Source organism: Electrona antarctica, assembly GCF_951216825.1.
Source record: "Electrona antarctica genome assembly, chromosome: 11".
Taxonomy (NCBI): Eukaryota; Metazoa; Chordata; class Actinopteri; order Myctophiformes; family Myctophidae; genus Electrona; species Electrona antarctica.
Window position 1 is genome coordinate 28518419 of NC_136792.1, and position 13186 is coordinate 28531604.

At 44.5% G+C, this 13186-nt stretch overlaps 1 protein-coding gene across 1 annotated transcript; it reads left to right on the forward strand.

Annotated features, from left to right (window-relative positions):
* Nucleotides 1-3587: 3587 nt before the first annotated feature.
* LOC306932093 (extracellular calcium-sensing receptor-like) lies at nucleotides 3588-12318 on the forward strand (the record flags this gene model as incomplete). Its single annotated transcript, XM_079513796.1, has 11 exons — nucleotides 3588-3678; nucleotides 7463-7628; nucleotides 7953-8244; nucleotides 8399-8641; nucleotides 8967-9273; nucleotides 9411-9583; nucleotides 9705-9935; nucleotides 10156-10279; nucleotides 10830-11023; nucleotides 11475-11753; nucleotides 11890-12318. The coding sequence occupies 11 exons, from the start codon at nucleotides 3588-3590 to the stop codon at nucleotides 12316-12318; spliced, it is 2529 nt and encodes an 842-aa protein (XP_079369922.1).
* Between the last annotated feature and the right edge of the window lie 868 nt (nucleotides 12319-13186).

Below are 13186 nucleotides of genomic sequence, written 5' to 3' on the forward strand. Positions count from 1 at the left end.
TGCATTATAATGTGCTTATAAGGCATTATAACACTCGTTATAAATGTTTGTAATCATGTATAACAAGTTATTACCACGTTTATAACATATTATAAGTGCTGGTCATAATGCATTATTATGCTCAGTGGAACAGCACATTATAACTATTATAACTTAGGTGGTTATAAAAACACATAGATTTCTATCTTATATCAAACTCTGCTAGAAATGGTTCCCAATAATTCTCTTTATATAAAAGCCAAGTGGGAGGCAGAAATACAACAAGAGATTTCACAAAGACGCACTGAAGTGCATAAAGTAACAAACTCTAACTCTTGGAGAGAATATCAATGGAGTGCTGGCGGGAATGTGGTGAACAGATCGGTAACCATACGCATATCTTTTGGACGTGTCCTAAATTACAGCAATTCTGGAAATTATCTGTTAATGACATTAACAGAGTGTTTGACACTCAGATACCACAAGATTTCAAGACAGCTATTCTAGGAGTGGTGCCGACTGGGTTTGAAGGTGTACCTCCTCCAGATATTGTTAACAGCGGCCAAAAAGACTATCACAATAAATTGGCTAGGAAAACACCCTCCAAACAACGAACAATGGTTGAATAAAGTAAAAGAAATTAGAGACATGGAAGAAATTACTTATTTGGTGAGGCTACAAAATGAGCAATTTATTAAGAAATGGACGCCCTTCGCACGCATCGAGATTTAACATTACAAAGATGTATTTCTACAAAGAGATCATGAATGTTTAATGTGATATGTACAATATGTGGGTAGATTGTGACAGTATTTATAAAAAAATATGTATGGTACGTTCTGTAACTCGCATATACTATTCATCGTACTCTTTGATTGATGGAACCCCCCCTTCCCCTCTTTCCTTTTCTTTATTTTTATTTTATTTTATTTTCTCTTTCATGTCTGTTTACATTTCTTCACTTTATTATTATTGTTAGTATTATTTTATTATTATTTTTCAAATGTGTTACTTTCAATGTTGCTGCTGTCTCCTTGGGGAGACAATTGTACTGAATGATGCTATATGATGCTTCATGTATAAAATGTGTTGTCTACCCCGGCAATGACAATAAAAAGTTGAAAAAAATAAGTGCTGTAATGTCTGTGTTATAATGCATTATAACGCAAGTTACGAATGTAACTATGGTTATGTGAATTCCTGGATGACTGCCAGTAGGCAGTAAACAATAGTGAATATACCTCTCGCGCTCCGCGTAGGTCGAGTCTTAATATAAACAAAGTCATGTGACGTGTAGGCTGACCGTGCGTCCCGGTAGGCTATATAAGCACGTGACAGCCCACACCCGGCCTCTTAAGAATCTTCTCGCCCTGAAAGATTCCGAGTGACCGTTATTACTGGCAGTCATCCAGGAATTCACATAACCATAGTTACATTCGTAACTTGCGTTATGTTTCATTCCTTACTGACTGCCAGTAGGCAGTAAACAATAGTGGATGACTCATACCAGAAGTGTCACGAGGAATCGAACCAACCTACTAAACTGCCGTAGCAGCCAGTGGCAGGATCGCTGACGTCAGTGAGGATCCAGAGGCCACATCAAGGCGATAGAACCTCGAGAACGTGCAAGGGGCTGTCCAAGACGCCGCCGCACAGACGTCCGCCAGTGACACCCCTCTCATCGCCGCCCAGGACGTGGCAACGCCCCTGGTAGAATGGCAGATGACCTCGGAGGGGGCAGGTTTACCAGATGCTTCATAAGCCTTCTTAATCGCATCCACTGCCCAGTGGGATAGCCGCTGTTTAGACAGCGCGCCTCCTCTATTCTTTCCGCCGTAGCACACAAACAGTTGCTCTGAGCGTCTAATATCCCGTGTTGCCTGAATGTACAGTTGCAACGCACGGACTGGACACAGTAAGTGGGCCCTTTCCTCCGCCTCGGATGTAAACGGGGGAGGATGGAATGCCGCCAACTCTATGGCCTGGTTAACATAATCGGGGGGCAGAACCTTTAGGCAAGAATGACACATTCGGCCAAAGTGTGACCCCAGTGCCACTAGCATTCCACCGAAGGCATGTGGGGCTAATAGAAAGTGCGTGGAGCTCACTCACACGCTTAGCTGTCGTAACTGCCAACAGAAAGGCAGTCTTAATCGATAACGAGCTCAAGGACGACCCAGCCATAGGCTCAAAGGGCGCCCTGCTCAATGCCTGCAGGACCAGAGGCAGGTCCCAAGCTGCAGTACGCCTCACCCTAGGGGGGCGTAACCTCTTGGCACCGCGCAGAAACTGTGTCACCCAGTAATGCGCACCAACTGACCTGCCATCAATATGGCTATGATTGAAGGATATAGCGGACGTGTGCACCTTCAAGGTGGAGGCTGCACGGCCGGCATCCAGTAGACACTGTAAATAATGTAGTACGTGTTGTATAGGGCAAGAGACTGGGTTCAGACCCCTGTCGCTGCACCCTAATGAGAAAGCAGCCCAGCAATTCGAGTACACCAACCTTGTGGAAGGGGCCCTTGCATTCCGCAAGGTCTCACATATTGAGGGGCCTAGCCCACTCAAGAGTGATTGATCCCTTTCAGTGGCCATACCCAAAGCTGAAGGAGGCTCGGCGATGGGTGCCACACCTTCCCGTCCAGCTGGGACAGGAGGTCTATCCTCACTGGAAGCTGCCATCGATCCCCGTTCAACAGACTGAGGAGCGTTGACTACCATATTCTCGAGGGCCACCTGGGGGCCACCAAGAGAACTCTGTCATCTGACGATCTCACCCTGTGAAGCACAGGCAACAACAGGTGGATCGGGGGAAATGCATAAAGGAGCGCTCTCGGCCAAGCGTTGGCGAGAGCGTCCATCCCGAGTGGGGCACTGGTCTCTGCCAGGCTGAACCACAGAGGACAATGAGTCGTGCCCTTTGAGGCGAATGGATCTACGTAGGCTACCCCGTGCCGATCCGATATCAACTGTGCCACCTGGGGGTGCAATCTCCACTCCCCAGGGGGCAGTCTCTGACGAGACAGATAATCTGCCACAGAGTTTAATCTGCCTGGCAGGTGCATAGCCCTCATCGAGGAAAGTAGAGGATAAGCCCACCTCCACAGGCGATGGGCTTCCCTCAGGGACTCCAGAGACCTGGTCCCTCCCTGATGGTTGACATGAAACACCACTGAGGTGCTGTCTGTCCGAATGAGCACGTGCTTCCCCCTGAGAAAGGGCAAGAAGTGCTTCAGCGCCAGGGAAACAGTCCGGAGTTCTAGCACGTTGATATGGCGTCCTCTCCATCGAGAGCGCCATACCCCCTGGACTGACCTCCTCTGCCATACCGCGCCCCAACCTTGAGGCGAGGCATCTGTTGTCACCACCTCTCGTCTCGCCGGGACCAAGCCGAGAGGGACTCCACTCAGCAGGAATGCATTGTCCCGCCAGCGGCGGAGATAACCAAGGCACCTGCGAGTGACTCTGACCTTGACCCCCCTGTGTAGACAGGGGTCCATGTGAAGGCCATTGAACCACCTCTGTAATGGGCGTAGATGTAGCAGCCCCAGAGGAGTGATTGCTGAGACTGCAGTCAGCATGCCGAGCAGTCTGAGCCACCGGCTATGTCCTCGCCCACGCTGGGGCTGGCGAAGCCGCTGCCCACCTCTGGGCTGCTATTGCCCTCCGCCTGCTGCCGCCTGGTCACGTTGCCAGGTCTGCGGCTGAGGATTCAAGTAGCCCAGGCGCCGCGGATCCCGTGCGCCACGTGGCTTAGAGGGTCGACCGGGCGGTGCCCTCGAGCCTCTGGCCCGTTGACCCCAGTCCTCTGAGGCTGCCTTGACTGCTGCCTACGCTGCAGTGCCTCGTTTGCCTCCGGGCCAAACAACTGGCCCGGCACCACCGGCAGCTTCCGTAGCGCCTGTCTGCAACTGTCAGACATAGGCGCCTGAGCAAGCCACACCCGTTCGGGGGAGGGGCCCCCCTGGGGATATCATCCTCGTCATGGAACATAGAGTCTGAAGCTCTAGTTGACATGGCGTCATCATCATCATAACCGTAATCTAATTCTAGATCATCATCGCCCTCCGGCTCCTGGACCGCCTGTGGCGGAGGAGCCGGTGGCTGCTGGACCGCCTGTGGCGGGGGAGGAGGTGGCCGTACTATTGCCTTAAGGCGCTCTATTTCAGCCCTCAAATCGTCCATTTCATGGCGATATGGAGCAGTCGTGACAGCCGCCGTTGAACTCTTCCGGGCCAGGTGACCGCGCTCTGCGCGAGACCCGCGTTTTGAGCTTCACCCTCCCACCAGAAGGGACCCCAGCGGGGACCCCAGAAGGTGGGAGGTTTCCTTTGAACAGGAGGTTCTCCACCTCACGCAGCCTAGCCTCTCTCACAGAGAGTGGTAGAGTGCCACAGTTCATACATGGGTCAATCAGGGCTTCCCTGAGATGACCGACACCCAAGCATGTCGGACACAAGTCATGTCCATCGTCGACTTGGAGCTGAGTGCTACAGGACGTACGCGCCATAGCTCAGTAGTCTCAAGCCAGTTGTATAGCCAGGCAATACCAGCGAGAACTGTACGATCACAGAACGCGTGAGTAACCTCCAGCAAACAGAGTAGCTAACCGGTCAGGCTAAGATGGCCTGCTGTTAGCTTAATGTCAATTTGACACTTAACTGGGCAATCCCCGCGAGAGCTGTGCAGCCACAGAATGCGTGGGAACCTCCAGCTTATTTAGATTGATTAATTAATTAGATTAATCAAACAATAATGTCAATCAGATATTTAACTAGGCAATCCCAGCGAGGACTGTGCAGGCACAGACCATGTGGGAACCTCCAGTAATCTGAATTGTCTTTAAACAAATAAGTTATTTAGATTAACTAATTAATTAGATTAATCATCAAACAAAAATGTCAATCAGATATTTAACTAGGCAATCCCAGCGAGGACTGTGCAGGCACAGACCATGTGGGAACCTCCAGTAATCTGAATTTTTTTAAACAAATTAAGTTATTTAGATGAATTAATTGATTAGATTAATCATCAAACAAAAAATGTCAATCAGATATTTAACTAGGCAATCCCAGCGAGGACTGTGCAGGCACAGACCGCGTGGGAACCTCCAGTAATCTGAATTTTTAAAACAAATTAAGTTATTTAGATGAATTAATTGATTAGATTAATCATCAAACAAAAATGTCAATCAGATATTTAACTAGGCAATCCCAGCGAGGACTGTGCAGGCACAGACCATGTGGGAACCTCCAGTAGTCTGAATTTAAACAAATTGTTATTTAGATGAATTAATGGATTCGATTAATCATCAAACAAAAATGTCAATCAGATATTTAACTAGGCAATCCCAGCGAGGACTGTGCAGGCACAGACCGCGTGGGAACCTCCAGTAATCTGAATTTTTTAAACAATTCAGTTATTTAGATGAATTAATTGGTTAGATTAATCATCAAACAACAAATGTCCATCAGATATTTAACTAGGCAATCTCAGCGAGGACTGTGCAGGCACAGACCGCGTGGGAACCTCCAGTTGGACCTGCAATACAGAACTGATGTACAGATTCTAGGAGCTACACTTACCTACGATACTCACGTCAGGTAGCGAGAAGAAAAAAGAGGCCGGGTGTGGGCTGTCACGTGCTTATATAGCCTACCGGGACGCACGGTCAGCCTACACGTCACATGACTTTGTTTATATTAAGACTCGACCTACGCGGAGCGCGAGAGGTATATTCACTATTGTTTACTGCCTACTGGCAGTCAGTAAGGAATGAAACATAACCAATGTGTTTATTAAATGGAATAATGTCTTATAAACATCAATATACAACGTTTTGTCACTTTACTTAAAGGTCACAAAGTCATGCTATAGGGTATTATAAAATGATACAACTGCTAATAACCATTGAAGAATGTTGCCACTTTACTTTAAGGTCTCAAAGTCCTGCTATAGCATATTATTGATGCACACACACACACACACACACACACACACACACACACACACACACACACACACACACACACACACACACACACACACACACACACACACACACACACACACACACACACACACACACACACACACACACACACACACACACACACACACAATTAATTGCATCTCAACATTATCAAGTTGAGGTGCCCCCAAGTTGCATACCGATAGGCCCAGAATACCAGCTAAGAGGCCATTGTGATTAGAGTGTCTGCCCTGAAACTTCTAGGTCGTCGGTCTTCAATCCCCGGCCCAGTTATACCAAAGACTTTCAGAATAAATGGTACCAAATGCTTCCTTGGTTACTTAGCACTCAGCATCAAGGATTGGATTGGGGGTAAATCCCTGCGACATTCTAGCATCATGTACAGGGGTGAACTTGTACATCAAGCTGCCTCTAAGGAAACAGGAGATAGGCTTGTGATATATAGGCCATAGGTTACTTACTTACAGAGGCACATAATAGTAAACAATACATTCTCAGTCATAATAACATATTTAAAATTGAAATGTAGGATTAAGTCGACATGGTCTACAAACATTAACATGTGATTTGTGTCAGAATCTAAGTATTTTTTCTCCCTTTTTTATTATTATTTTATTTTAAATTTTGTATTGAATCTTACTCTTACATGTTCCTGTTGCACTCAAATGCTGTTGCTGCTATCACACCTGAATTCCTGGGAGCAATACAGTACATGTTTTTTATGTTACAGTATTTTATCTTAAACACATATTAAATTATTTGGTTGAATTTCTCATCCCCAAACTCTTTTCTATGCTTTCCTATGCTTTCTCTGTTGAGTGTATTGGTCAGGCAAAGCCCAATATAATAAATCAAATATTAAGCATTTCGTCAACTCATACAATAGCAAACAATATTATACAGTAAGTGAGATCATTGCTAAAAACCCTTCCACTATAAGAAAGTAAGGAGAATGAAAATACAATTTGTGTCAGCTGTTTTGAAACGGAGGTCCCTTAGCTATATGATCTAAATTAGTGCACATGGGCTTTTCTCTATTACTGTCAACCTGAAATTACAGTAATCAATTTCTGCAATAACAAACTAATTTTCTCCACTCCCCACACGGGAAGCTGAATACTCTCCCTGGTGAGTTTCTTTTGGCAACATTTTCTCTATATCAGAATGTTTCTCCACCTACTGAATGTGGCAAGAAATGCAATCCTGTCACACCCATCTGTTGCTCAAGTTGGTTAGGCCCCATTCACATTCGACAGTTAGTTTCACGTTCTTAGTAAATTAATATGAAAACATGCAGTCTTTGGTCATTTTAGCTTTCATTATAAATGCAATATTTGTGTAATATTACAACACTTTGTCCTGATTATTATTATATATATTATGTTATTTCAAACAACTACTTTTGTGGGGAAAATAGCTTTTTTTTATCTCCCAAAGTGATGTGCGTATATGCCTGGTTGTGGCTGCTCTGCTTGTTATCTGGATCAGTTCAGGGGCTGAAGGAGGAGATCTGCCAACTGATGGCAAAGTCAATCTCAGGTAGTGTATATCAAGCAGGTGACATCGTGATCGGGGGCCTGTTCCCTGTTCATATGGAGGCACCTCAGTCAGAGCTGGACTTCAAGGAGAAGAATAAGAATGCTTCCTGTACAAGGTAAGTTGATTGCAGGATGAAATGCTTACATTTACCAATAAATGTATTGAGAATTGCTCCATATGACAGCAAACAATATACTGCAATATACTACTGAAAATACAATTGCCTCAGCTGTTTTAAATGTTGATGGAATTGTTTATTAGGCCTACATGTTATGTGTAATACTGTAATACATCATTATACATGATAACTATGTTCCTCAATTTATTAAGTTGTCTTCAATGTCCACTAATCTCTCCTTCACTGTACCTAACATGATCCGGCTTCTGTAATTTCCCATGCCTAATTGACTTTTGCTATCCCTTTCTGTCTCTGACATAGTTTCAAGCAGCAACAATACCGTTGGCTCCAGACTATGATCTTTGCAGTAGAAGAGATTAATAATAATCCTGGCCTGATGCCAAATATCACTCTGGGCTACATAGCAGCTGACACCTGCCTGGCAGAGAGTACCACCTTGGGGGCAGCCTTGTCAATGGTGACAGGAGAGGAAGACTCTTTGGCAGGTACTGAATGTGGATCTGGCCCCAGAGTTCCAGTCATTGTTGGTGATGCAAGGTCATCAGCATCTATTGTGGTAGCAGACACACTTGGGGTGTTTGACATACCAATGGTAAGAAGTCATGTTACAATCAGTCACATATCATTTTTACTGCCTGGATTGCTACAGTTACATGTAGATTGTCTTTTTTTTTTATTATTTGTAAGTATTTATAATTATCTAATCATCTCCACATCCACTCTTGTCTCCCTCCAATTTATCTTAGGTAAGCTACTTTGCATCCTGTGTTTGCTTGAGTGACATTCACAAGTACCCATTTTTCTTTCGTACAATGCCCAGTGATGCTGAACAGGCACGGGCCATGGCCAAGCTGGTACGTATGTTGGGATGGACCTGGTTGGGGCTGGTGTCTGCGGACGATGACTTTGGGAGATTTGGGATTCAGATGTTGCTAGAGGAACTGAAGGGAACTGAAGTGTGTGTTGCTTACCATGAAGTCATTCCCCAAGTAATGCTTCTTTCTATTGCTATTCTGTATCTACTCTTCTCATTTTCTGTCTAATCCTTCATCACTGTTTCTAAATGTTTTCTTTTTTTCCCCCCTTCGTGCTAAGGGCTACCAAAAGAAGATCATTCAAAGGATTGTTGACACCATTCAGAAATCCTCTGCCAGAGTAGTGGTGACATTTATAATAAGTTTTGATTCTAAGGTCATTTGATTTCTAAAGCTTTCACCACTAACATTATTATAACTAACAGTATTGATCTGTTATACTACAAACGGAAGATATACTGTATACGCAAACATGTTGTGTTATGTTGTGCTACATCAGGTTTTGCTGGAGGAAGTGGTGCGTCGAAATATAACAGATAAGCAGTGGATTGCTAATGATGCTTGGCTCACCTATGCTCCTGTCTCTGCACCTGATTACCTTCCTTCTATGGCTGGGACCCTCGGATTTGCTCTACAGAGGGCTGACATCCCTGGTCTTGGGCCCTTTCTCGCTCGTCTTAATCCTGATTTAACTTCAGATGACCCCTTCTTGAAAGAACTTTGGGAAGATCTGTTTGGGTGCTCTCTAAGGGGTGGCCAGAGACAAAGCTCATCAGGGAAATATTGTTCGGGTTCGGAGATCATAGGTAAAATTCATATCATCATAGTCAAATTATTTGTTAATTAGAAATATCTTTGATTATTTTATAATACTATTATTATGTTAGTGCCAGTTTCATTCCAGATACTTTTAATTTCTCTTTGTGTTGTCTTGTATCATCAGAAGTGGGAGAGAGCCTGTATACAGATGTGTCACAGCTTCGAACTACCTATAATGTCTATAAGGCGGTGTATGCTATTGCTTATGCAATACATGACATGTTGGCCTGTCAACCAGGCACGGGTCCCTTCCCCAATGGCCAGTGTCCTGATGTCAAAAGCATTCAGCCTACAGAGGTTATCTGTTATCAAATATTTGTTATTTATCTTTTTAATAATCAATCAACCTCAAATAATTGAGCTATAATGTCATCTAAGACTTTTCAGAAATGATATGTGAAAAACCTCTATCTCTCAGATTTACCATTACTTAAAACAAGTAAACTTCACAACACATATTGGGGAGCAAATATTCTTTGATCAAAATGGAGACCCGCCTGCTTCCTTTGATATCCTTAACTGGAATGTGACTGCTGAGGGAACAGTACAATTTGCCCATGTTGGCCATTTTGTGTCATCCGAGGGAACAGATGGCACATTTCATATTGACATGGACAGAGTGGTGTGGGGAGGGGGCAAAAGACATGAGGTATGTGTGTGTGTGTGTGTGTGTGTGTGTGTGTGTGACTGTGTGTGTGTGACTGTGTGTGACTGTGTGTGTGACTGTGTGTGTGTGTGTGTGTGTGTGTGTGTGTGTGTGTGTGTGTGTGTGTGTGTGTGTGTGTTGCACATTGCATCACTTCTGAAATGTTAAAAATAGTTGATTGCATAAATGTTGTGTTTCACCTGCCTCAACCTTTTCTATTCAGATTCCTGTGTCTGTATGCAGCACTCCTTGTCCACCAGGTACCCGGAGAGCTGTGCAGAAAGGGAGACCAGTGTGTTGCTTTGACTGCCTGCCCTGCACCAACGGAGAGATCAGTAATGAAACAGGTATGCAGTGGTTCCCAAACTTTTTCATGTCAAGGACCCCCAAATTGACACTAATTAGCACGCGGACCCCCATTTGAAAAGATATGCCAGGGACCCCCATAAGAGAAGATTTTTACGGCTCTAGCAGTGATTCCCAACACGTTAATTTTCAAGGACCACCAGTTTGACATGCATTAGGCTACGGACCCTCATTTAATGGCATTTCTACCTCTGAGACCCCAATTGATATTGTAAAATCAAAGTTAATTTAACTTTGAGTGTACACTCTCTGAGTTACAGACGCATAAGGGTCCATATCCAAACTATCATTTAGCTGGGGACCCGCTGGAACTCCCTCAAGGACCCCTAAGGGTCCCCGGACGCCACTTTGGGAACCACTGATACCAGTGATAATTTTAACTGCTGAATATAGTGGTTCATTTCATTTCATACATTAGGTAATTTCACAGTTTGTAGCCTACTATGAGCTTGAATGGCAAGATTCAATTAGGCTATAGAATTATTGTTGAAGTATATCTATTTTCTTATGCTAATACCTATGCCTTTGTAGGGTCACTAGAGTGCATTCGATGTCCTGAGCGGTTCTGGTCCAACCCAGATCATACAGCTTGTATTCCCCAGCAAATTGATTTCCTCTCCTACAATGATACCATGGGCATCATCCTCTCCACCATCTCTGCTGCTGGAGCAATACTGACAGCTGCTACCTTTACTACCTTCTTCCATTACAGACACACACCGTTGGTAAGATGTAGATATACATATACAGTAGATAATTTACATAAATTTAAAATGTATGTTATAGTATCTTTTAACACTTACATTTCCACATCATTTAGCAATCACGATGCGTCACGATGAGATGCATTGTGACACTGTAGATCGGCAGTTTTTGCATTTGGATAACACCTCTTCTAAAGACCTATTCTACAGAACCCTTTAACACTATTCCTGCAGCATATCATTTGGATAACACCTCTTCTAAAGACCTCTTCTATAGAACCCTTTAACACTATTCCTGCAGCATATCATTTGGATAACACCTCTTCTAAAGACCTATTCTACAGAACCCTTTAACACTATTCCTGCAGCATATCATTTGGATAACACCTCTTCTAAAGACCTATTCTATAGAACCCTTTAACACTATTCCTGCAGCATATAATTTTGAAATATCTCTCTTCTCTTGCATAAGGTCCGAGCCAACAACTCTGAGGTGAGCTTCATGCTCCTGCTATCACTCAAGATGTGTTTCTTGTGTGCTATGGCGTTCATTGGACAGCCAGTAGCCTGGTCCTGTATGCTAAGACATACCCTGTTTGGTATCAGCTTCGTATTGTGTATCTCCTGCCTGCTCAGTCGCACTGTGGTGGTCCTGGTGGCATTCCGTTCGACCCTGCCTGGAGAGAATTTGATGCGTTACTTTGGCCCAGCCCAGCAGAGGCTTGGTATATCCATCTGCACTTTGGTACAGGTAACACATGCTTTCACCACTTTTTACAGGACAGTTCCGTCCTTAATACTAGCTGAATATCTGTAAAGGGCTCCATACTGTAGCTTTAGTATTCATAATTATGTCCTCCATCCCACCTAACATTATATTATTCCAGGTGCTGATCTGTATCCTGTGGCTCAGCTTGGCTCCACCACAGCCTAGAGAGAGGGGCATCCGAGCAAATCAAGGACCAAAGATTGTCCTTGAGTGTGCAGTGGGCTCTGTGGTGGGATACTCGCTGGTTCTGGGTTACATTGGCCTGCTGGCTTGTCTCTGCCTCCTGTTAGCCTTCCTGGCCAGGAAACTCCCTGACAACTTCAACGAGGCCAAACTCATCACATTCAGCATGCTGATCTTCTGTGCTGTGTGGGTGGCCTTTGTCCCTGCCTATGTTAGTTCTCCAGGGAAGTACACAGTCGCTGTTGAGATATTTGCAATCCTGGCCTCTAGTTATGGTCTGCTGGTCTGCATCTTTGCTCCAAAGTGCTTCATCATCCTCCTCAGGCCTGAGAGAAACACTAAGAAACACCTGATGGGAAAATAGCTTAATATGAAAACCAAGAAATACCTGCATGTCTATAATGAATACGACTGGCACCATATAGAAAATGAATAAAATCCGCACATCCAGTCGAGTAAGAGTCTTTGTTTAATGATCAAAGTGCTCCGCAGCAGCAGTCATACCAGACAGACACCAAACATACTTCAAATAAAATATAAGATTAATTCATTGCTGGTTCTAAGCACTACAATATATTTTCTTTAAATTGCCCAACACTACAGCAATCTAATCAAAGGAACACCACTTGAACTCCAGCATGCCTATTCTGGGCCTGGGGGGATAATTTGCTGAAAATAGCTGGTCACGACAACTCGTCACAACACAATGTGTTGTGAGCTTGTAGAACGGCTATTTTCGGAGAATAGTGTAGACGGACAAAATCAGTCTCAGGTCTATTTCACTAAAATAGAGGGTTCAAGTGATTAAAGTACAGTAGCAGTCATCGAACAGGGCCAAAAACAGGGCCAAAACACGGTCATTATGCTGACTGCTGCCGCGGTATATTAAAAAGTTCTGAAGCGTACTGAGTGCGGATTGTTCTTTTGATAAGACTGTTTGAGTCTGGACCTGTCTTTCCTCTTAAGTACCTGGGATTTATTTTCGCCAAGCCAAGAGTAGAGTTTATTTCATGTCATATCCGGCCAGAATGTAGCTGCTGAAACAGTAAAATTACACCTGTGTGAAGTGAGCGGTGCAACTATACATTTATTGTATAGGGGTTCCCGGAACATCCAGACCCCCAGGAACGCACCCAGGGAGCCGCCCCGGGTTCCGGCAAGCCGCCCGCGTCCGAAATGGTTGAGAAATGACAGTTACCATGTGGGCGTCCCCGGGGGTCCCAGGCACATTC